The sequence below is a fragment of the Episyrphus balteatus genome, chromosome 1, assembly GCF_945859705.1.
Source record: "Episyrphus balteatus chromosome 1, idEpiBalt1.1, whole genome shotgun sequence".
NCBI classification, from domain to species: Eukaryota; Metazoa; Arthropoda; class Insecta; order Diptera; family Syrphidae; genus Episyrphus; species Episyrphus balteatus.
The window spans coordinates 167,486,083-167,513,136 of NC_079134.1; the positions used below are offsets into that span (position 1 = coordinate 167,486,083).

General features: G+C 28.8%; 1 protein-coding gene and 1 long non-coding RNA gene across 4 annotated transcripts in view; one reads left to right on the plus strand and one right to left on the minus strand.

Annotated features, from left to right (window-relative positions):
* LOC129907718 (protein grainyhead) overlaps positions 1–27,054 on the minus strand; it is a 217,025-nt gene that overhangs the window by 15,474 nt on the left and 174,497 nt on the right. For all 3 annotated transcript variants that reach the window (XM_055984058.1, XM_055984059.1, XM_055984057.1), the window contains exons 6-10: positions 24,374–24,536; positions 18,216–18,327; positions 15,197–15,291; positions 7,316–7,372; positions 2,841–2,939 (exon numbers count right to left, since the gene is read on the minus strand). In XM_055984058.1, coding sequence (XP_055840033.1) covers positions 2,841–2,939; positions 7,316–7,372; positions 15,197–15,291; positions 18,216–18,327; positions 24,374–24,536 — 526 coding nt within the window. The remainder of the gene's footprint in view (positions 1–2,840; positions 2,940–7,315; positions 7,373–15,196; positions 15,292–18,215; positions 18,328–24,373; positions 24,537–27,054) is intronic.
* Positions 732–2,955, plus strand: LOC129907719 (uncharacterized). Its single transcript, XR_008771137.1, has 3 exons — positions 732–902; positions 1,029–1,204; positions 2,851–2,955. It is a non-coding gene; the product is annotated as an uncharacterized LOC129907719 (long non-coding RNA).

Genomic DNA, 27,054 nt, shown 5'->3' on the forward strand with positions numbered 1-27,054 from the left:
TTTAACAAAAGTTCTCATTTAAATTTTATTTTATTTGAGTTAATTTTGTGCTCAGAAAATTAAAAAAAGTAGTTTATACAATAAATATGTATTAATCTATCCTAAATCTGAGCTAAGTAATATTTATTAAATTTTTGTATGAGAAATAAAATACAAGTTCCTACCTCAACTCTTTTGTTTCATTTTAAAAATTATGTGTGCAAGTCTAAACTAAAAATCATTTCACACGCAATAAACAAAGTTATTTTTCCCAGATCACGATTAAATGTTTAAATAAAAACAAAAATGTCTCTCTCCAACTTATTATTCTGACTCATTGAATTTCATTTCAGTGCAATCATAGCTTCAATGTGTATATATTTTTTTTTTTATTTTTTAGTAAATTGACTACCTATTTCAAGGAATTACATCACAAATTGTTTACACTTCTGATTGAAGTAATTACAAAAAATAAATAAATACATAAATATAGATTTGTAATTAGTCTGTATAACGGTTGTCACAATGAATGCGCCATAATATTACTTAAATTAAAAAAAAAAATAGCCAACTACTCATAAATTTCTTGATAAATACAAAAAATCACTATGAAAACAAAGAAGAATGAGAAAGAGTGATAGATTTGTCAGGTAAAAAAAAAAAAAATATAAAGAAAACCACTTATGGATTTTTATTTTCAGATTAAGTTTGAATAAAAAAAAAAAAAAATAGCAACTAAATATCAAATCAAATCAAATATAATATTCAGAAATTTTAATTGAAAAATTAAAAGCAAATTGCCATTGCATTTAGAAGTAAAAAAAAAAAAATAAAGTCTCTGACAGAGAAGGAATTTATATTGGAATATACTCAACACGACTCGAGTGTAATCCCCCCTATAAGCTGACAGTTTGAAGATTGAAGTTGGTATTTCTGTTTTTGGATGTTTTTTTTTTCTTTTTTGTATTACTTTTAATGCAATGCTTAAAACCAATTTAATTTATATATTTTCTCTCTCTTTGCCATATTTTTTCTTCTGTACACACAAGTACAACGATTTGTGGTGTTACTAATTAAGGATTCGCTAACATTTTCGAATTATAAAAAATAAAGAAAAAAATTGAAGAAAATAAAAATACACCTGGCTTATATATGTGATGTTTGATGGAGTCTTTCTTAAAGTAGGCTGTCATTTGATTGACGCCTACCTCTATCTTTTTGAGTGGTAATAATCATGATTTTTTTTAATTGCATTGAAATTATACACTCCGCGAAATAATTATAAGGACAAATTTATTTGATTCGTCTTAAGATATGTAAAGGATATTATTTTTAATTTCTTTTATGAATAAGGAGACATGTATATGGGGGATTGTTTCCCACCATTTGTTTTTATTTAATTCAGCAGAATACAATAATACAGTTATTTTTTTCGGGTCTGGAGCGAAATAATTATGAGGACACATCTGATTTTTGCACTAAAAGTGAGATTTAGCGAGATGAAATGTAAACAAAAGTAAGCAAAACAGTTAGAAAATGAATTTAAACCTATTATAACCATTTCAAAAGTAAAATTTTTCGGTTATTTTAAAATAAGGCGTGAAAAACCCCTGATCCAGGCAGAAATGGGCAAAATCGAGGCCTACCATGAATAGGGCTTGTGTAAATGGGAAAAACTGGAGGATTAGAAACGTCCGATTGTGTAATTGATAATTTAATTTACAAAGGTGACATGTATAGTTAACTAAAACGATCAGGGAGGAAGCCTTTGGTCGAAGAGAGAGCCAAAAGTCACAAAAAATGAAGTATTTTACGTGAGAATTTGACAGCAAGAGAAATTTTCGAGAAAATGAAATTGGAAGTGAGAGTATGTTGAGTGCACTAAATAATGGAGGTCAACTAAGCCCATTCCTACGAAGGTAAATGGTGAAAACCGGTGGTCTTGCCGAGACATAAACTTGCCCGCCTTCGCCTCGGCAAAAATCATAGGTTCTGGGATGAAAAATGGAAAAACTTTTAAGTTCATCAATGAGAGAAAGTATAATTTGGATAGCCTAGATGGTGTACATAACGGTTTTTCCATTTTTCATCCCAGAACCTATACTTTTTGCCGGTGCGAAGGCGGGCAAGTTTATGTCTCGGCAAGACCACCGGTTTTCACCATTTACCTTCGTAGGAATGGGCTTAGTTGACCTCCATTATTTAGTGCACTCAACATACTCTCACTTCCAATTTCATTTTCTCGAAAATTTCTCTTGCTGTCAAATTCTCACGTAAAATACTTCATTTTTTGTGACTTTTGGCTCTCTCTTCGACCAAAGGCTTCCTCCCTGATCGTTTTAGTTAACTATACATGTCACCTTTGTAAATTAAATTATCAATTACACAATCGGACGTTTCTAATCCTCCAGTTTTTCCCATTTACACAAGCCCTATTCATGGTAGGCCTCGATTTTGCCCATTTCTGCCTGGATCAGGGGTTTTTCACGCCTTATTTTAAAATAACCGAAAAATTTTACTTTTGAAATGGTTATAATAGGTTTAAATTCATTTTCTAACTGTTTTGCTTACTTTTGTTTACATTTCATCTCGCTAAATCTCACTTTTAGTGCAAAAATCAGATGTGTCCTTATAATTATTTCGCTCCAGACCCGAAAAAAATAACTGTATTATTGTATTCTGCTGAATTAAATAAAAACAAATGGTGGGAAACAATCCCCCATATACATGTCTCCTTATTCATAAAAGAAATAAAAAATAATATCCTTTACATATCTTAAGACGAATCAAATAAATTTGTCCTTATAATTATTTCGCGGAGTGTATTTAAATATTTTTTTTTTTTTACAAAATCCACTTACCTTATCGCAGAAGACTTTTATTTGGCAGTAGCCTCGATGGAAAACTTGTGTATCCCGTGGATCCTCAAATGTGTCAATTTGTACATGCAGTGGTAGACCCTGAAATAAAAAAATCATATAAATATATTTATTCAAAAGACAAACTGAAAAAAAAAAAAAAATAACCTTACAAATCCAATTAATAGATTAAAAGCTCAACACCAATTACACACCAACTAATATAATACAACAAACAGAAAAAAAAATAAGAGCAATGTAGTGTGCGCAATCTAAATACGCAAATCGTTCGTTATTCGATTGAAATTAATTTCGCAAGTTGTTGTATGGCGGGGCTGCTGTGCCATTGCACAGCAATTAACTGCACTCGTAAATCAAAATTATACAAAAATAAAAAAAAATAAAAATAAAAATATTCTCAAAGAAATCTCGACACAGCATGATCAATGCAAATCAATTATATGTAAATTTTTTTATTTTAATTTTTTTTTTTTAATTTCTTATATTGAAAATTAGGCGTATTTAACATTAATTGAACACTCAAGCAGACAGACGGTCATACTTGAGACAGTTTTTTTTTTTTTATTTTTAATTTTCTGTCTTGTTTTTTTTAAGCCAATTTAAATATTATACACAAGTTTTTTTTATCTTTTATTTATTTTACTAGTTTTATCGATAAGATGTGAAAATTATTTATTTGACCATCGCCAGATATTAGTTTATATATGTATTTGTATCCGTGGTAGTGGACAATTATAGATTTTTAATTAAATCACTATCCATCAATCATAGATACGGGTGTCTCTCAAAATTTAATGCGTTGGCAGGACTCTATCTCTCTTTGCTATCGTATCTGTATTATATGTTGCGTTGGTTGATCTTGGGGTTTTTGTGCACCAGCACCATGATGATGAAGAGGTGCGTGCAAAACGAAAATGAAAATTAATTTATTCGCAAAATAACATGACAAGATGTCAACTCTATTGCGTGCATTAATCTTGAGATTTATATTTATTTTTAATTTTTTTTTCTTATTTGTCTGTTTTGTATGATTGTAGAATTGGTGTGCGTAAAGTGTACAAAGAAAAACAAAAAAAAAAAAAAAGAAAATTATGATGAATAATGTGGTCTAGGAAATGGACAACAAATTCTTCTTAAGTCTCCAAGTATCTATCTTTAAACTGTCTATAGATATTTTTTTTGTTGTGTATAAATCGATCGATGTTCGTAGGTTATCGACGAGGTTTTTTTCCTATTTTTTTTTTTGTTTCAAATAAGAATACAAAAATATATTACAAGCCTATTCAATTTCGCATGTCGCAATAAAAAATATAAAAATAAATAAATATAAAAAACCCTCATTATTATTAATAGCTAGTGGGTATCGAAGGCGACACTTTGGTTGGTTGGTTGGTCGGTGTTGTACAGATGATTATAAGCAACAAACCATCACAACACAGAAGTCTTTTTTCCATGTGGGCGCTGAAGCACCACAGCTTCAAAGCTAATGTATTTCTGATAGTGGCGATGGTGCTATAGGCATATCATGTATATGTTAATTATAAAATAAAGGTAACAAACGTTTGAAACAAAAGTGTCTCGCTTTTTGTCACTTTGTCTTGTCTTCTATGTAACAGACCCACTCGATTATAATAGGTCTTTTTTTTTTTGGGTGGGAATTAATGGTATCGTCTAATTAAAAATCAAAATAAAATCTCTGTTGAAAGGCTTTTAGTAATATGTACGTTTTTTTTTTTTTATTGCTATGAAATGTAAATTGAAAGTAGCGGAATCGATTTCATGGTTAACTTTTTGTTTAAAATGAAAAAGACAGAAAACAAAAAAAAATTGATACAGGTGTGATGGACGATTAGTTCCATCATTGCTATATGGGTGATGAGTTTGTTATTTTATTGAATTTTTTTTATCAAGAATTTGGAATATTTTTTTTACTATTATTGTTTTCAAGTATGACGCAATTTAATGGAAATGAATGATTTTTATAATACAAATTTACGTAACCGTGATATACATTTTTGTTTTTCGAAAAAAACTAATTCACTTAATTCGAAATTTAGATAAGAAAATAAATGGCCTTAAATTTAACGCAATAATATCATGTATCTTTGTGACAATTTCGTGGTGATGAAACATGGTTTCAGAAGGTTGATTAGGTTTTTGTGTGGTTTTAAAATTGGATGATCGTTTTGGTCATTCCGAATTTTCACGATCAAATTTTACACGCGAAAGAGTAAATTTCACAAATTGCATAGAACAAAGTCACTGTAAGCGTTAAAAGTAAAAATCGGGTCTTTTAAGGGTAAATACTATCACTAATATTATTTTCTTTAGTAGTTTTGCTAAAGAAACAATTTGGCACATTAATCAATTAAGCTCCAAATATTTAAACTACTTAAGACCTTCTAAGGGTCAAAATTTCAACATTCTAAGGAAATATGTATATAGTAAAAATATTAGTTTGTGAACCAAAAACTTAAAGAAATCGTTTTATATCGTTGTATTGGATAAGTAGTTTTAAGACCCCAAGGTTGAGAAGGGGTCATAAATGAACTTGAAAATTATTTTTACTATCAGGTCATTAACAGAATGCAACTATGAGTTTTTTTTAAGTTAAATCTTTGTTTCTTTAAAGGTTACCGTTTGTTATATGAAAATTTAGGACCCGTGGTTCAAAATTAGCATTAAATGAACGCAGCGTTATGATGTTGTTTCTATAAGTTTAAAAAAATATAAAATCAAATAGTCGCATTAATATGCAGAATGGATAAATAATTTAGGACCTCTAGAACTTTACACAAAATTAAAATCAATTCAACTTCTATTAATTGATTGATTAAAAAATTTCAAGTTTAGATAAGAAGATAGCCTGCAAGAATTTGAATAAAAATTAAAATAGAGTTATCGGTATTTGTTGTTTTGGGGCCCTAAGTAACAAAATGCAAATTTTAATATTCATAAGAGTTACAGATTTTTTTTTTGTATATGCGTTATTTGTATTTGTAATAAAATGTAATACAAAATAAAGACCCAATTTGAAATAGATTAGGACCTCTAGATTTTGCAACATAACTTCACAATTCTGATCTATTTATAATTTTTATCTAAGATCCAGAATATCAAATGAAAAAAAATAATTTCAACAAAACAACAACCGAAAAAAATTTGTAAGTACCTTGAGACCCTAAAAAGAAAATGTGGATTTTCACCAGGTCCAATAGGATATAGATATTTTTTGGAAAAAAAAATTTCAAAAAATTTAATACAATCTACTGTTTAAAAATCTTGGACTAAGTTGAAAAAAAACCAATAAGACTTGGCTATATAAGGGTCTGAATTAATTTTTAGTTTGCGTTCCAATTGTTTCAACTAAAAATAAATCTAATATAGACAAATTTAAGATTAACTGTCATTAGATCTATTGAGGTTTGTTTGGCTTTTAATATTTTAACTCAATATAGGGGTCTCAAGATTAATGCTTAACTCCAAAGATTCTAAAAGATATAACTTTATGGGTTTAGTTTTGACATATTGTTTGCAAGGTTTAAGAACCCCACATTCTTTAATGCAAGTTAAGGTTAGAAATTTTAAACAAAAACTGATAAAAAAAAATTAAACAAAAGTCAAGAATTTTTAGCAGCCTCTTTTAGCTCATATATAGCCAAAATATATATAAATATAAAAAAAAAAACACGCATTCTCTACAAGGCACCTCAATCATGACCTGCCGCGTGAATTCTTTTTTTATTTATTACCACACATATTCTGTTGTGTGGTAATAAATCTTATTTAAAGTAAAACTGCATTTGGGAGAATATAAAACAACTTTGGGTATATATGGTCCATGTGAGTAGAGATCACACACAGGTGTTTTAGGTGCTGTGCGCATTTTGTTGTTGTTTTGTTTTCTTATTCAATCTCAATCTAAGGAGTTATAAATGCGTGCAGTAGGGTGTTTGTTTGAATTTTTTTTTTTTTTATTATTTTCATTCTTCCCACATTAAGATACCTACGTTATTTTGTATTTATTTTTTTATTGTGTATTTGATCCGTGTGGGGATATTTTATCTACACGCAAAGGTGATTGAAACACCAAATAGCACTAAATATGAGGCATAGATACTTAGTTATCTACAATATGGTAGAATAAGATAGGACGGTGGATTCTTTTGATTTAAAAAAAGGATAATGGAAGGATGTTACTTCTTTTTTTGTATTCTTTTTTCTTTATGTTATCTGTTAGGTTTTAAATTTTATACAATCATATGGTGGATAGATTGAATAGAGAATTATAGAAAAGTGACAATTAAATTTGATTCTTTTCTTCTAGGTTATAGCCAATTGTATAGAATTTTCTTTTTTTGAGCATTGGATTTGTAATGCGTTTTTGGTTTTTATAAAAAAAAAAAAACACCAAAAGAATTGAGAGAAGTTTTTTTTTGTTTATTTGTTTGACTTACCTTTACACCTTTCTGGCTACTGAAATCCGTACTCAGGCACTGAACGGCAATATTGATCTAAAAAAAAAGAGATAGAAATAGTAATCGATTAGTTTTGTTTTATTTTAAAGTAAGATTGGAGACAAACGAAAACAGAAGAAAATTCCTTGATTTGAAAAAAAAAAAATAATTTTTTAATAAAAAAAATTTTAATTAAATAATATTTTTTTTTTTGATGTTGTATTTTCAATTAAGATTGGAGACAAAAGAAAACAGAAGAACATTTCACTTGATTTGAAAAAAAAAAAAAAATAAAATAATTTTTTTAATAAAAAAAATATTTTTTTTAATAAAAAAAATATTTTTTTTTTTATTAATTTATGATGTTGTATTTTCAATTAAGATTGGTGACAAAAGAAAACAGAAGAACATTTCACTTGATTTGAAAAAAAAAAAAAAAAAAATAAAATAATTTTTTTAATAAAAAAAATATTTTTTTTAATAAAAAAAAATATTTTTTTTATTAAAAAAAAGACGAATTTGAATTCGAAAAACTTGCAAATCAACCAACAAGTGGCAGCCAATTGCATAAAACAATATCACACAGTTAGACTTCAAAACTGAACTTCCTTGGAATCCACAATACGAAATATAAGGAAAGAAAATTACAAGAATTTCAAATATTTTCCCTCCATCTCACAAAGAATCTACTAAAATCTATCATCTACACACACACAGAAAGTTGATTCTGAAAAATTGATAAAAACTTAACAAAAAAGGCATCGCACTGTCAATACCTTACAAAGATATATAAAAATGTTGCCTATCTCACAAATTCCTTGCATCAATTTTCGCACTCTACAAACATGATACACATACTAAGTTAGTATAGAAAATTTTATTCCACAGTAACACATGTGGAATGCATTTTGATGATTTACCAATAAAAGAATGTTTGCTTTTAATTTTACCCTTAAACAATAAAATTAATAAGAAAAAAAAAAAGAGTAAATAAAATAGCAATCTCTGTAATTAACACGAAATCAAATCTTTTATTCTTCTCACAATCGATTACATTCCATGTGACCAACAATGAAAATTGTGAAATGAAGACTAAATTGAAAAAAAAAAAAAAAAAAACAAAATAAACAGGGAAACACATATCGCAAAAATTGTTGATTCCAAGAAGAACACTCTTCCACCATCATCAAAACAGTGAGATGATGGTGATATAGTGAATAAGCAAGGAGGAGTTTCTTTGGGTTGTTCAACAATTGTCTTCGTTGTCATGTGGATTGTGACGACGACGAAGACGACGACGACAATGAGTCCATGTGGATGATGATGATAATCACGCATCGCGCCGCTTTCGCAATGAAGGAAATCCTCAAGCAGCAGCAGCGGTAACCACAACATACCACACCTGTAGATGGGCAAAAGTCTTTTGTTTTAAATAATGCGAAACATATGTCTAATGGTGGTAGCTAGCCATTGTTGATGCTACTTCTGCTGCTGCTGCTATTGCATCAAGCAGCAGTTACAACTGCATTCGATTACAAAGAAATCAAACAAAAAACGACAAAATACAAAAAAAAAAAAAAATAGAAAAAAAAAAATAAAAGAAAACTCTCAAAGGAATTTCAAAAACGAAGACTATGGACGTTTGCTGCTGCTGTATTCTCCTCAGGAGCTCTTACAGCGCCAAATGGGAATAATGTTTAAGGCATTTTGTGCGCAATTTCTGCACACAAAAATACCACAAACATATACAGCCTGCTGTGTTCTATAAGCTCACTGTACTGCAAAACTCAACTGATCGATGATGCTACCATCGCGCGCTGTTGCACTGTGGTAATCAATTGCGTATGGATAAATATTTTATTCTTTTTCTTCTTTGTCGAGCGAGCAAAAGGCAAAAGATATCTCTTCTATTGGTATATACCAGGCATCATTGAAAATGGCCAATTGATTTCTATCTATTGAGAGATTTTTCAATTCTCAAAACGTTGCCTTTGGTAGGTATTTAGGCAAATATATTCTAGCAGACTATCGATGGAAATGGAAGCAGCACCCAAACGTAGTAAGAAAAAAAAAACATACTTGCTGTATAAATTTTCAGATCCAAGAAAGAGATTTTTATCAAAAGTGAGATGCTGGCTGAGATGCTCTGTGCGTTTGAGATGGTTTACCATCGGGGATTGCTTATAGTCATAGTGCGTGCGTAGCTATTAACGCAGAAACCCACAATAGATACAAAAAAAAAAGATACACATTCGAGAAAAGATAGATAGAGATACTCTCTTGGCATCTATTTCGTATTTATATTGATTCCGAATTCTGAATCAAAGATGAGGTAGTTTTTTTTTTTTTAATTTTTTTTTTGAATAAAAATCACTTCCTCCTCTTCGATGAAGTTGATGATGATGCTCAGGTGCGCACCGTATGGTTAGTCTATCTATCTATCTAACTATCTATCTAGCCCTTTTGAGAAGTTTCATTTTCTCTTTGTCAAACAAAAAAACTAAAAAAAAAAAAAAATACAAAAAATAAATTTATTGAAATCGCCATGGAATTGAGTGTCTAATTTGAATACATCTTGTTGTTGCTAATGTATGACATTTACCAGGTGTATATATATGTATATTTTTTTGATACAAAAAAAAAAATATATCCATGTGTTCGATTATATTTGAATATTTTGATATGAAATTTATTGGCATTTAATGGAATTTTGTGTGTGTTTGTAAAATTTCGAAATATTGGTCGTCGAAATGCGCGTAACTTTTTGAGGTCTCTCTTTAATAAAATTAAAAAAAAAAAAAAATACAAAAAATTATATATAAATAACCATACACCACTATAATACTATATTCTCCTTTAAAGATTAGATAATGGTCTCTATATTGGCTGCTGTTCGTTGGGGTTAAGCAGTTTTTCTTATAATTCGAGATTTATCGCATTCGATTGTTGAAATATGTTGATACTATCTGAGAGGTTTTTTTTTCGTATTTTTTTTCTATCTTTGCTTAAGAGTGGTGGATATGGTAAATTAAATATCTTAACACCAACACTCTTGTTTTTTTTTTTTATTTTTTTCTGAAATATTTTCTTTTCTTAAGATTTTTTTTGTTGTATTTAAAAAAAAAAAAAAATTGAATAAATAAATGAATGCACGTGGATTTGTGAATTTAAAATCGATACTTTATTACATCTAATGGTTGCAAAGAGAGGTTGGTAGATGTTATAGATGGTGTTTGGTAGGTGGTGTGGTTGTGTTACATTATTATAGCAATTTACATCTGTTTGCATTTTGGTTTGTAACGCGCGCGCTCTCGAAATGGAATCAATGTTTGTTATTTATTGCAATACACTTTTGTGATAAATATTATAGGTGAATGTAATTTGATAAGATTTGAAACAAACAGCAAAAAAACCATGTGGGTTTAAGAATTGATTTTTTTTTGTTTGGTCTTGTTTTGGAATTTTTCATATCTTGATCTATGATTTATATCAGTTTTTACATCATGAATGTATTTTTTTTAACGTTGTTATGATTTTGATTTGATTAAATCAATAAATATAGTTGTAGCAAGGTTTTTTTTATTTGGCTTATTTGCATATCGATCTATCATATCTTTGATTTCATCAATTTTGATTGGATATGATTTTTTTCAATCACGGTTTCTTGCTAAGGTAACATTTAAGTCAGGTGATATATGTATTTTGATCATTTTATTCACCGTATCTAAAAGCCGCTCATGGCGTCTCTGTGAATTTTTGCTTTAAATTAATTAAAAAAAAAAATGATTTTTACAAAATCAAGTTTTAACCTCAGCTCTTTCATATTTTTTTATGAAATGATAATTATCTTTTTTTTAGAGATTTACAACTGGCATTATCGATTGCTTAATATGTCATTGACATTATTTGGGAGTAATTCACTAAAAAACATTGCAAGGTGGATGGCGCTGCAAAAGTATTCTACAAGATGACAGAGAAGAAAAATTAGCTGGAGATTCCCAAAATAGGTCTGTTTTGTATTCACTGGTTCAAAATTGCCCTGCTTTTTTTCTTATTTTGAAAAAGTTTTTGGATACATTGACAATATATTACAGCTTTTTACCATTTAAAAGGAATAAAGGAAAAAAAAAAAAAAACAAATAATTTCTGAAGTTTGGTAAAAAATTCTATTCGTTTTAGGTAAACCAGCCGAATAAGTTTAGTTTTTCATAAAGGAAAGTACCTATTTTGGAAGTTAAGGAAATAACTTTCCTTTAATTTAACATTTCTGCATCAAAAAATGTTAATAGAAGGACATTTCTCCACACAATTCACTAAAACGAAAGAGTTGAAGTTCGAACTCGATTTTGTAAAAACTTTTGTTTTGATATATTTTGATAATATTTTTCATAAAGTAATACCTCTATGTCTTAAAGAGCTTATATTTGCTTAATTAATTAATTACATCCTGTTGTGTTATTAAAATATCTTGCAAAAATCCTCCCAATAAAAAAAATGTATTCATTAAAAAAAAAAAAACAAAACAAATGCAAATCTGTCACTGTCTTTTGTATAAAAGTTAATAACTAACTTACCCCATTCATCAAAAATTACCTTCTCAATAAAAACAGTGCCGCTCGCTTACACTGGACTAGATTAATTTTGTATTCCCCTTGTATATAGTTTGCAGTCAATGAATTTAATGATAATGAAAACTCATAAATATCAAAAACCGATTAAACCTAATCAAGCTTAATTGCAATTTGCAAAAAAAACCGATTGGCTAGGACACAAAACGATAACGTATAAAACTGCAACACAACAACTATTTTACATGCACAGTAGTAGTACAATGTATAGTGTATAATATATCTTTCTCGCTTAGTTTACTTCAAGAGAATACACCTCCCCAAGGCGGTAGCACTATAGTAGTAACTTAAAAAAAAAAAAACAACAACAAAAAATTGTTTTGGATGGAAATTTATTATTCATACCCACATGTGTGTGCGCCTAAGAGTTATGAAAAATATCTCAATTTCCGTTTCTGGAATTACGTAGATCGACCAACAAAAACAAAAAATTACAGTTTTCTATATAAGATACTCTGGGGAGCCTCTTATAATATATAACTCTTTAACTGGAAGGTATATATCGTTGTTTTTTTTTTTTTTTTTGCTCTACAATGTGGTGCACCTAAAGACTATAAAACACATTTTTCATTTTTATGTAGAACATTTTTTTTCGGTGGGCAAAAGGATATACAATTTTGTTTTGTGTCGTTTTAGGGTAATTTTTTTCATTCTTTTTTGTTCTTAAGTTTTGTGGACCAAAAAGACTTTTTTAGATGAATAATTAGCCATTCTATAGGCTTGAAGCTAAGGAAGTTTATGTGTATTCATTTACGTCCTACTACAATTACCAAACTCATTTAACATTTTTGCATTTGAAAAAAATGTATCTACTTTTTTTTTCAAAAAGTAGGTATCTCAGAAATTTTTTATAAAGACTGCTTCCAGGTGTGATGGAGGCGTTACACGATAGAGAATGGTTTATGTGCTGTGCTATTATTATTATCGAACCAAATGATCGGGATTAAGTTTGTATTGTTCTCTCGTGCTAAGTATCAATTTAAAATTTATGTTTCTTTTTTTTTTGTCAAGATTTATGTTTTAAAAATAATAATAAAAAAAAATTGAAACCACAAACTTCGTAGGACGTTGAACCCCTGAAGGTAATTGGTTAGCTACCCATTTATAGCTTATATTTGTATTACCATTTCAATTTTTTTTTCTGCTTTTTTAATCCATAAAAAGATTGTGTCAGTCTAAGGTTGTTTTGTTGTTTTTTTTTATGATCGGTGCCCGGAAATATATATAAGTAAATACACTGTGAACAGATTTTAGCTTATTAACCCATTAGTTGGTTGTTCAATGAGGCTGAGAGACATATTCAAAGACACAGACTTTGAGCAAAAAAATTAAATAAAAAAAAAAAATAAACAACATTGATACATGCATATATACATATCGCTGCCACTAGCATATGAAGTGTTTTGTATGAATGTCTGTTGTCTGTGAATTAATTAATAAATTGTGGACAGAAATTAATCGCGAATAGCTGTGTAATTGCTACCTCATGTCAATAATTGCATTTCATCGTTGCTCTCTGTCGTTTGGTTGTCGTCATCATCGTCGTTGTTCGTCGTCTCGTTGTATATATTTTTGTTTGGTTAGTTTGGTTGGTTGGCTGGCTTATAGTGTGACTCTCAAAGGCGCACACTAAATTTATATGAGTTAAAATGAAAAAAAAAAAAAATTAAATTGTGTTGCATAAATTATTAATCACTTCTCTGTGATATAGCAACTTGAACAGTTTGTAAATCATTTTACTTAGAGAAATACACTTTTTTTTCCTCATTCATATGCCAAAGTGTATCTCTATATTTCCCACAGACTATGACTGTACTACCTCTCCTCGAAGTACTTTACACAGTGGTCAAGACTTGTAGTGTTTGTATTTATATATTTTTTTCATATTGAAATAAAATAAATTCTTATACAATTTAAATATTTAATGCAAATATCCAATGTCTTGTGTTTGTTTGTGAGATATATAAATTTAATTTGTGTTTTTTTTTTCTCTGTTTTCATTTAATTTTTTTTTTTTCTTCATTTTCATTATCTTTGATTGGACTTAATGACTTATTTATTTTGTTTTTATTTTGTTATTATTGATTTGTTCGGTGTTTTTTATATGTTTTTTTTTTCTTTAATCAATTTAACTTATGCACACACAGAATATTGTATGATGTAGTAATTTACATATTGATTGGTTGTTTAAAGGCGATATATAAATTTTGTTTCATCCCATTTATTATAGCAAATAAACAACTAAATCATTTAAAATGATTTCTATTCGGCATATAATGGAAATTTTTTTTAATGTTTTACTTGATTTTTTTTTATCAAAAGAGTAGTTTTTTCTGTGGTGTTTTCATTAATTAGTATGGTGTATGATTTACACGACTTGCAATTTGTCATAACCATTTTTTGCATTTCTTATACATTTATCAAGATTTTTTTTTAATGAGAAATAGGCGTACACCAAACGACAGAAGTTATGATTAATTGAGATTTTTTCCAATCATCGAAAGTTGAATAGTTTTTAGATCAAATGAATCATCTTGCTTCATTTTGTTTCAGGCATGTACTTATTTCAAAAATGAACTATTTTTTGAAAGGGTATGTTTGGTCGCCATACAGACATTTAGGTCAACAATATTCTTTATGATTGGAGTACATTAGCATCCCTATTTCACACCATAAAAGCATTTAGATTAATTCATTTGAATCATTTTCGTATACAATTTTTTAATACAACTTATAGAATATGTTCAGTCGCCAACCAGACGTAAGACATTTTTTGATCAAAAAATCTTGTTTTTTGTCGAATTAAAATATTTTTACTAACCACGAAGGAGGCTTTTTTTCATAATCAAAACTGTTTACAAAAGTACCTACTTGGCACACTTTTACTTGAGAAACGATGAGAAAAGAACGGACTTGATTTAAAAAAAAATTTTTCAGACAATCGAAAATAAACTTCTTTCTTGGAACAACATCCGATTCTTTGACTTTGATTTTCTATTAAGGATATGTTCAGTCACCACTCAGAAAATTTGGTTATCAATTCTCTATTTATGCCTTTTGTATTGAACTGATCTCTTGACCCCTGCTTAGAGCCGAGGTTACCTTGAAGATAACAAATCTAAAAAAACAAATTTGGAATCAATGTATTACCAAATACTCTTCAAAATAGAAGAAAATCAAGTTTTCTTATCAGCTCTTTCGTTTTCTTCAAATTTCATACAATTTAATTAATTAAAAATAGCAAAAAACTTACCTTGGCAGAACTTTCCAATGGATTCCAATAAACTGCAATAGCATTATGTGAAACTTCTTCAATACATCCTACAAGACCAACGGAATTTTTCGTATCTAAAAAAAAAAAAATTGACAGAAATAAAATAACAAATATTTTAATTAATAAATCAAAAATAAATAAATCAGAAAATTAATACTACCAATAAATTTTGAGATTTCAAACACAAAAAAAAAAATAAATCTTGAACTCTTGCAAACTACATACAAAAATATATATGTAAAGTATCATATAACCGAATAAAATAAAAAAAAAACAGAAAATTTATTACTTTCAATGCACATAGCAATGCTATGTATGTTTTCAGAGGTACCTGCATATTTCGTTCAATAATTACAAGATAAATTGTCTTTTGATATAAACTTGAAAATAAAAAATAAACAAGTCCTATCTGTATCTATAAAGAATTCTCTCCCCCTCAAGGTTTATTTGCATATATATATTTTTATATATATAAATCTACTTAACAACGCGTGGTTTTTTTTTTTTTTTAGGTTTTTTGTTAATAGTGGTTCTTGTGTATCTTTTTGTGCCGTTTGCCGTTAAACACGACATCCAACTAATTACTTATCGCTTCGAATGTATCTCGTCTGTAGATTGAACATTAAATGTCCTTTGGCGAGGTGATTTTTTTCCTTCCTTCTCTCAGAGGTTTAGAATACAAACTAAAACAACATGAAAAAAGGAAGATACACCAAACGATGACCATCACCACCACCACCACCGACCGCCATCACCAAGGAGTGTGTGCACCCAAAGGCATTAATTTAAACAGGTGAAATCAATTTCGTGAAGTTGCTGTTTATTTTTTTCTTTCTTTAAAGATAAAATTGTCGCATAGTTGCAAATAGCAAATGCTAGTGCATGTAACGATGGTTATCGGACAATTTGCAACATTCTGTCACATTATACTTTTGTTGGATAAATTCAAACTCTTCGGACAGAGAGAGAGAGGAGACAAAAACAACAGACGGTGCTATGCGCCATCGGTTTTGTCAAAGTCGGAAATTGCTCTAGTTTCCTTGAACCTACACACAGTGTGAGTTTTTATTACTATTATGCATTCAAAACAGATGGAGGAAAATATAGAATTACATAAAAAATAGTCATTGAAGAAATAATATTGTAACAAAAACTAACAGTTTCATATTTCGTTGTGTGTTGTTGAAGAGCACCACAATAAAATAAGAAACACACTTTTATGTTATTACTGCTTCAAAACGATCAAAACCATTTTTTCTGTTCTTTCAAAAAAAACAAAAAACTGTCAACAATTTATTTGTTAAAATTATGACTTTCATTCGATTAAAATATTGCACAACAGCTTTGGTCATTCTCTGGACTCTATTTTATGTGTGGTTGTGTTGTTTTGTTTTCCTAAATTCCATTCACTCTGTCAATTCACCTGTGAAAATGTCTTTTTATTCGTTTTTATTTGTGTCTAAAAAATTGAGATGTGTATCTTTTGTTATTTAGAAAAGGGTTTTTCTTTTGGATTGAAATGGTAGATAAACTAACTCTTTTTTGTATAATAGCCACACGATAATGGGGCAAAAGATTCAAATTATGATACTATTTCGATGCTTAGTCATTAAGTTTGAAAGCGTGATTATAATGAAAGAAGTTTATATATATTTTCTATTTTTAATGAATGAATAGATAGAGTGAGAGGTGTGCATCGTGTGTCGTTGTGTTGTTTGACAGTTTTTTTTTTTTTAAAGTTCTTAATGAACAAGTGTTCAATAAGATGAAGATGAAGAAAGAAAATCAAAATCAAATCTTAATTGCATTGATATTTTCGATATGTAAATAAGCCATTGAAGAGTTTTTCTTTTAACAATAATAACAATAAAAAAAAAAGAAATAGACAGAAAATATTCTTAAACATTCTCTAAACAACGGTCTTAAAGAAAATGAATGGAAATTAAATTAACCGATGATATGGTGTTTGATTTAGTAGCATGTTGTTAAAAAATTGAAAGAGACTGATAAGGTGATGCGATTTATTAAACAAATTAGGAAGAAACTTTGTTAAAAGATATTGATTTAAATCTTTGACATTAGAGTCTCATTAGCTAGATGAAAAGTGTTTTTAAGTTTTTTTTTATCAAAATCTATCAGAAATGCATACAATGAAGACACTTCCGCAGATAAAATTTCTAAATATTATAGAAAAACAGGAAAACACACTTGCAAAAAAATCATTCGTGTAATAGACTAAAATTATCGGAACAAGATAGGATAATCTTATTTCCAAAAGCATCTTTCTTACAAAATAAAGAAGGATTTTCGTTGACTCAAACATCGAAGGGAAAAGATCAACGACATTTAGTCTAATGTTGTACAACTCAGCTGCAATTAAATAAGCTTAAATATTCTTTCTTTTTGTATCAAAGTTTTATGTAATGAAAAATTAAAATCATTTAAAATGATAGTATACAAAATAACAAGTTTTCATCTCAACTCTTTTGTTTATATCATCTTAGGTCGTGTCATACGTCAACCTTCCTTATCAAGTGTCACGGTGAGTGTGCAATATATCGCTGTACTTGACAAAACATTTTAGGGTTGCCCTAAAAGATCCAGATTTATAAATTTAACAAAATCAAGTTTTTTACTCAACTCTTTTGTTTAAATCAGTTTGATTGCTTAATCGATGATATGAATAGTTTAAATTTACTTCAATGCTTGCAACCCTTAGACAGGTAGTTATTTTTAATGAAAACAAAAATAGATGTGTTCTACAACTCCTAATGGATCATAATAATCAATTTTTAAGAAATGTGTAAGCTTAAAAAAATTGAAATTTGGCAAAAAAGCAAATTTAAATTTGGTATACAGCTCAATGGCTTTCTTAAAATTCAATTTTAATACATAAAAAGTCTAAAAATATATTTTAAAAAGAGATTTGTTTTTTTTTTTTGGATGAAAGATTTCAAGATTTGTGTGTTAAATAAAAGAAAATTAATAATTTACTTACCAGCATCAAGTATTCTCTGTTTAACAGAATGTTGTCTACTATGCCAAAATTGCCAGGCTTTAATTTCATCTTCGGGACTTTTCTCCTCTCGGAACATTAACATGATTACACTCTGTAAATTAGTAAAAAACAAAAAAATTACATTTCAATCACTTTGTTATTAATTTGATTTCTTATATTCATTACAAAATTGAGTAGGTAGTTTGGATTATATTTTTGCAATTCTTATCTATATATCTCTGTAATATTATTGGACTTTAAATAGCACAACACATCCAAGTAGAGGTATAATTATAAAAAAAAATATAAGCTACAACACCAAGCAGGTGCAGCTACTGGAGTTTTGCGATCTGTTATTTGATGATGGTTCCATCCTAACGCCAATCATTTTTTGATCCATAGCATCCACTTAAAAAAAAAATCTTTTTTTTTTCTTTATTTTGCAAACATGTGATAAGGGTCATTTAGAGAGAAAATTACTTCGAACTCTTTGCAAGTGGTGTGGTAACGCCAAACGATCCGCACCGCAATTGATGCAGTCCAGCAGTCATTCATAACACATTAGTATTATAGTTAGTGTGTAAGTTAATGTGTGTGTGAAAAAAAAAAATGGATAAGTGCCCAGAGAATTTCGAATAAAGTGGAAAGAAACAGAAGAAAAAAAAAAAAACATACCTAGTTGGAAAGTGATGCGATTTTCCGACTTGTTAACTATTGGTCACAATCTTAATAATAATTACCACTTTGTGGTAATAGAGCAACCGGCGGCGTTAGAAAAAAAGTAAAGTAAAGTAAGAAAATAAGAAAGAAAAAAAAAAATAAACTAATAATCATAGAAACGAAAGACCATCTTAATTGGAATAGTTGAACAGGAAGTCGCAGTTAAGTTATAACTAATTGAAGTGTGAGGAAATTTTTAAAAGTGGGTAGTGTACACACACACACAGATGTTATTATCTTCTACTTAATAAAAGATTAGGAATACGATATAAACATACATTTAGTACTTTTTTATGGCAATTTCCTTCATGATGAAGAGAAGTACGCCAAAGTAGAATTCTTGCTTAAATTGAGAGAGCTTTTAATTTTAATGATGTATAATTTGCAAATTATCAATATTTTGTAATAACTAGATTGAACTTTAAGAAAAAATAGTTTTTTTTATGTAAAATATATAAAATGATTAAATAAAGTTTGTACCTCAACTCTTTTATTTAATTCTATAATGAGCAACTAGGGCATCTAAGTTGAGAAAATATTAATTGGTTTATAGAAATTTTGATGTAGGTAATATGTTATATAACAGATTTATTCATATTATAAAAAGATAAAAGGTTAGATTAAAGGTCTCAAAGACTCGAAAAAAGCATCTTGGGAATGATGGATTTAAATTTTTTAATAAAAAGTTGATTTTTCAACGTTTTGTTTTGCGTTTTAATGCAGTCTTACACGAAAAAGAATGAGAAGAAAAATTTCCCTTGAATAAAGAAAAGCCTTGAGGGAAAAAATATATAAAATCTGTAAAAACTCATATTTTTTAATTGAAAATGATAGTATTTCATCTTTTTTAAGCATTAACAAGTTTTTACAGGAAAACTATATCATAAAAAATATGGAATCGGAAGTAAAAGTTTAAACGACTTACAAGCAAAAGCACTTCCTGAGTTGAAATCCAAATGTTTTTCTCTCACAACAAATAACTTACAAATTTTCCATTTTAAACCACTCTAATCATAAGTCAAAATGAGACTTTAATTACATGACAAAAATATGCCTCAAAAGAAAATTTTTATATCAACTGCGCAAATACCGTAGTGAACACTTTAATCATAAAAGCTCCAAAAAAAAAAACATACATTTCGAAACCTCCTAACGTGTGTATGGATTAAGAAACCCAAAACGTAATAAACTATTAAAACAGCAAAACGCATTACAATTATTACAACATCAAGCAGCAGCAGCAGCTAGTTCTCATGAAGATGACTTATAACAAACCATCAAAACGTATGACAGACTTATAATCATAAGACACAGTATAATAAACTCTACGCCATGTACATATGAATAGCAATTAACAAACTAAAACCGTGAAGACTTGGAAGTACCTATATATTTTTTTCACACATTTTTCTTATTTTTTTTTGTGATTAACAATAAAAATAGTTTTAATTACCAAAAACTATAAAGTACGGTCTTTTACTTTAACATTAAAAACGTACAAAAGAGCTTGAAAAATGAGTAAAAAAAAATTAAATCCTTTTTTTGTTCCATTTTTTGTATGAAATATAAAACGGTAGCAATTCCCCTACTATAACTTTTAGCATTTGACTGTTTTATGGTCCAACGCCCTTTTGCTTGACTTTGAGAAGAAAATAAAAAATAGTTTTTTTTTTCTTGAAGACATATAAGAAAAGCCAACTGCAGCACGACAGATTCGCAGCATCTTTCGATGTATCCTTTTTTTTCTGTTTAAGTACATCATCGTTCATCGTCCTTTTTTTTTTGCATAAAAATACTCTTCTTCATTTTTTTTTTTTGTAACATTCTATACACCATTTAATGATTTATGCAAAGTCTCCGTGAAAAAAGGGGTCTCTACGATGACTTCTTCTACGTTAAATCACAACCATTGAAAGGATAAGAGATACAAGAAAGAAGAAGGAAAAAAAAAGGATCATATCCAAGGTTGATGATCCTTTTGTTCGATGCAGTGTAGAAGGCGCATTCGAAAACAAATATAAATTAATCTTGACACAGTTTCGGGACCATAGAGTAATTAATTAGATTTTTATGTTAACAAGGTTTTTTTTGCTGCAACAAATATATATATATCCACCACCAACAATATTATATCGTTGTCGTCTGGGGAAAAAAGAAGAGAGAGGATGCAGCATAGACTGATCTTGAAAGTCAAAGAAAACTAAAAAGAAAGTCTACTTTGAAGTTATTTTATATTTTTTTAAAGGAATTTCATAGAGCCGAGAGAGAGAGAATTGTTTTAAGGCGTATGCTACACTTAGTTTTATATCATTTTTTTTTTTTTTTTGTTATTCCTTTTCATATATGAAGCTCAGTGTGATACCATTGCGCGTACTACCAAATGAGCTCCTCTGAGACTTCGTTCCTTTTGCTTAGTAGCAGCAGCCAGCACCACTTGGAGCTGGTTTCTATTGAGTATCTTTTATTTTTTTTTTGTGTTGTATTTGTCGTCTTCCAAACACGAAAGAAAAGTGATGCGAAAAGATGTGTACCAAAACGCAAGAAAAATAAAGTTTAACATGTTAACAAGGTGTTCCGATGCCGATATAAATCTTAATTAAAATTGCCAAGCGTAACACAGCTCTCAGCACAACAACCTATAGCAGAAGCTATATTTATATTTATAGAGTGGTAGATCAAAGAGTTTTATATATGTAGACCTGATCTATTACTTTAGAGTTTGCAAAGATAAATAGAAAAAAAAGAGTGAGACAGAGAGGGAGCTATGTAAGCAGTGAAATTATAAATGCATAGCATTCCTTTTGTTTTTATTATTTTTTTTTGTCTTTTTCTCTTCTTACAAAAAAAAAATGAAAAAAATAATCATGGCTATGTGCTTGAATGTCTCGCGCCTTAAAATGGCAAACACTTTACCGTTAAAGGTTATTACTAACAGAAGCTGTTTATTTTTTTTTTTTATATTTTTCATTCTGCTACAAAATCCAATCATGGAGAAAATAATAAAACAAATAACTTTGATATAGGTTTAAGGAATGTGCTCTCAGTATGAAAGGAACAAAATATGGTATTTGTATAAGAAACACAAGAGGGGTAAGATGGAAGAAGAAGATTTGTGTGTATAAAGTTTGGTCATTGAAATTGACGGAATGAATATTAAAAACAAAACAGGAAAAAAAATTAAAGGCGGCAAAACTTTTGAAATTTTACAATGTTGCTTGATTAAACTGACTAATTTGGATTTTGTTAAGTATTTTTGATATTTATGGTATTTTGTAATTGATACAACTTTACACCAAAATATTTTTAGTAATTAGACATTAAATAGTATGAATTTGGACAAAACAAGAGTCAATTTGACAGAAAAATGATACAATTTTGTGCAAACAACACAATTCCATTGGGATTTTGAATTTTTAATTGAATTTATACTGTTAGTTGAATTCTTTGCATCATCAACTAACATTTTGGATGTGAGACCTCCTGTAGTATAAATTCCAAGTGTGTCACGTTTTACTTTGTATTATTGTTTTTTGACGATTTCGATTTTTTTTTAGCTTCTTATGACCAAATTCGCAGTTAAAAATTATTTTTGGACAGCACATATCTCTTTCTTCAGAAAGTTTATTAGTTTTTTGCAATTTTACTTCATGAACAATTTTTTAAAATAATAATTTCATGTAAAAAGCAAGAAAACAAAAGAGCTGATCTACGAACTTGATTTTACAAAATTCACTTTTTTAGCATTTCCATTTAAGTTTATAGTATTTTTCTAAATGCAACTTATAGAGAATCAAAAATTACACATTTTAGAGTTGGAAAAAAGTCGATGCAAGGAGCCACATGCATTTCAAAGGAACTGTTTGATGCATTTCGACTGATATTTTTTAATTTTTTCATTTGATATTGAATTTAAGCTTCTCAAACATTTCTATCTTGACATTTTACTCGACAAAGGCTGAATAAAACAAAAAACTTTTTTAAGCAAGACGAAGTTTAAAGTAAACACTTACAAATTGAATTCTTCAACAGCCTTAAGAAAATTCCTGAGTATACATATATTCATTATTTGCTCTTTAAAAAAATTTCCCATCCATCTTTCAAGATCTTTCAAACAAAAAAATAAATTTATTCATTAGAATTGCATGTGAAAATGGCAAAAGTAAACAATTCCGCGTTACATATTTGTTGAAATGATTATAAAATCGGAAATTCATTTGCATAGTAATAAAAGCAAACATTTTCCTTGAGGCGCCTTTCAGAACTCATACACAATACAAAAAAAAGAAGAAAAAGCCCCCTTTTGAATATCTCACTGAAACAGATTGTTATCCAAACAACCATCAAGAACAAAAATAAAAAAATTGATACAAGAGATCTTTCATTCATCTATTTTTTTGTTCGTCATTCTTATCTATCATCACTCATCTTGTTTCCCGTTCTCGTTCTTGAAATGGGAGCACTACAAATCCAGAAACAATCAAATAAAATAAATCCTATTTGAATTCCTTCGTATTTATTTTTTTTTTTGCATCCAACAACACAACGTACGACTGTCATTTTCTCTGCCTAATGGTAAATTGAGGGTGAGTCGAATTACATGACAGGAACTGAACACACAACAAGAATATACGGGAGCAACTTTAAGTCCTTATTGTAGTTTAGAAAAAGAGGTAGTATTATACCCGGAAGGAAGGAAGAAGAAGAGTGTCCTGAGGGGCCATACAACACACACAAGACATTCTTCTTACCACACAATGACAATCATCATCAACATCATCATGATCATCTTCGTCGCCGTTCGTCTGAATTCAGAAAAAAATAAAAGAATGACGTTGATGATCTTGTGACGATGATAAGTGCGTTTTGTCTTTTTTGATTATGCAAACGATTCATCAAATCCATAAGAAAATGATTCAACATTTTTTTCAATTTTTTTCTTAACTCCCAGATATTTTCTGTTTCGGCGATCTTTTCGAAATATAATAATGATGAATGATTATAGGCAAAAGGCTTGAAGAAAAAAAGGAAGGTATATTTGAGTGAGTTCCTTTTTTTTTCTGCGCGAAAAGGGTTACGTGTTACATACTCGGGCCGAAATCTTTGTTTGTTTTAGAGCATCTGCGCGCAAAAGGATCGTCATCATCATCATCATCATGATCGGCAAAACAGCAGGAGAAGAAGCAAAAATCTTTGAGCAGATATTTCTCTCGTGTAACGTATGGTCGTATGCAAATTTTTACTCGAAACGAGGTGATTGATGAGTTTTAAGGATTTGAATGTACGTAACAAATTGTTTGTAGATTTTTCTTTATTTTTTTTTCTTATTCGTGTTGAGTTAGTTATTTGAAAATGCAAACAAAAAAAAAATGGATAAAGAATGAAAAGGAGTCCTATGACAAATTTCTTTTTGATTTTAATTTTTTTAGAGATAGACTTACCTTAACTGTTGTATTTTTGATTGGTTTATCTTGATCGGGAATATATTCCAATGTGATGCCATAAAATTGTCCTTTATTAATGTATGTTATTCGATCGTCTTCTCGTCTTTGTGACGAACTAATCGGACTTTCTAGATGATATCTAAATCCTACATTTACGAATCTAAAAATAAAAATTACAAAATAAAATTTTATTATTAGTCAATTAAAAATTTAAAAAAAATATAAATAAAATTGTGTTTAATATCATTTAAGTCATAAACAGACACATAGTTTGCATTAAATTAAATGGCGAGGTTATTGCATCTTGCAATTAAAGTGGCATAATTTTATTATGAGTGGGTTTTAAATAAAAATAAAACACAAAAAACCAGTCTACTAACCATAGGATTGGATTGGATTAAAATTTAAAGTTTAAGCTTTGAGTTTAAATTTTTAAATGTTATTTTTTAATACTCATATCATATTGCTATAGAATTAAGTGTCATAAATCCGTTCATTTCAAGATTTTCTAATTTGATAAAGCCTTGTGTTTTGTACTTGTAATCCTGAATATATAAAAATATATAAAGATTGAAACCTAACTAATAATTTTCATATTTAAATATGCAATTATATTTAATTGAATGCTACTGGACGTCAGTCAGTCTAAATTAAATACATATAATTTGGTTTTTAAAGCCAGAAGACTAGAAAAGAGGACATACTTCAATAGACAGGTGTTCTTACAAAAAAGTTATGAGAAGACCTCTAGATGTGGAGTTATTTCCTGAGACTATAATTATTTTGCTAAGAACAAGGAAAATCTTAAACACTTTGTATCAAAATTAATTGCTGTAAGTTTTCTAAAAAAAAAATTGCCATTCTCTAAATGTCAAGTGATCTTAGCTTCTTGTGCATTATAAACTATTGAAGTTACTTTGGACCTCAACTCTTTCGTTTTCTATAAAATCACATAAAAACAGATTTATCATTTAATAGAAAACAATACAATTTATCCTGTCTAATTATTCACTGAAAATCTCTTTTCAGACTGGTCCTCATCAAAAAATTATGTTTGTGCTAAGTCTTGATTAAGGAACTCGAATTATATAACGTATTTAACGGAAAAACTACGCAAAGTAAATTTAGTTCAGAAATCTGCCAAAAACTAGTAAAATATTAATAAAACAAATGTTTCTTTTTAAATAAAGTTCGAATCTCAGCTCTTTCATTTTACCCAAAATCACAAAAAAAACAACAAATAGTGATACAGAACTTACGAAAATTTACTCATTTATTAGAAAAAAATAGTTTTTTGTGTAAAAAAGAAAGACATTTTCTATCCAAACTGGCACATCGTTTAAAAAGTAGGTACTTTGAAAAATATCATAATTTGGAAATCAAGCCCTCAGCCCTGTTTTTTCTGTTTGATAACTTTAAGGAATATATAAATCTATGGGAAAATCTACCGAAAAAAAAATAAGTTGCTAAAACTTGCCAAAAACCAGTAAGCTATTAATTAAATAAATGTTTTTATTTCTATCAAGTTCGTACCTCAGCTCTTTCGTTTTAAATTAAATCACAAAAAAGTGACAAATAGTGATACAGAACATTCCGACATTACAAATTTATTTGAAAACACAATATTTTGCGTGAAAAAGAAATATACATATCATCCAAACTGTTAGGTACTTCGTTAAAAGTAAACTTTGAAAAATATCATAATTTTGAAATTAATTTGCAGCCCAGCTTTTCTAAATTTATCGAAAATAAAATAAGTTCCTGAAACTCGCTAAAAATCAGTAACTAAAGTTTTTATTGGAATAAAGTTTGCACCTCAACTCTTTCGTTTTAAATAAAATCGTAAAAAAGTGACAAATAGTGATACAAAACTTCCGGAAATTTCTCATTTATTTAGAAAATCCAACATCCTGTGTATAATAAAAGACAAAGATCTTCTATCCAAACTGATTGTTAATCAAAATAAAAAAAAAACACCATAGTCCAATCGGTGATCTAAGAATGCAAATACACATCTCTATATTCCCCTTTTTTTGAACAAATCTATTTCAACTCTGAGATGCGCACAACGGTAGAATTGTTGATCTCCAATCGTTATTGCACATATACAGAGCAAACACAACGTTTGTCTCTCCATCTATCAGACTTTTATACACCAGAAAGAGTGTATTTTTTTTTGCAATTTGAAACTGATTTCCTGGACACAAATGACAGCCAAGTTGAGGCTGAGTAGATAACGTTCATCCTACTTGTTATGGGACATACATATTATAGTGCTGGTCGGTGCTCCCATCTCTCTACCTACTCATGTCACATAAATTGAATTTTTCTTCTTCTTTTCATCCCAACTTGCTGGTTTGGATGCACTGTATACTGTCTACCTTTTGCCAAATGTTATCTCTCTTTTTCTGTTCGTCGAACAAAATAACAACGAAAATAAAATAAAAAAAAATAAAAATCGACCATACGACATGTGACATGCATTATATTAATAATGTATATGATTCGATTTCCTTCTAATAATAATGCGCGTCATCCCAAACTACTAACCAAACCAACCAACCACCCAAACCAAATCAACTTTAAACCAGCATATTTCTGGTTTTTCTTATTCATAACTCTTTTGAAAGGTGCTTTTGGCTTGCGTCGTCGTCGTCGGTCGGTCGTCGATCGTCTCT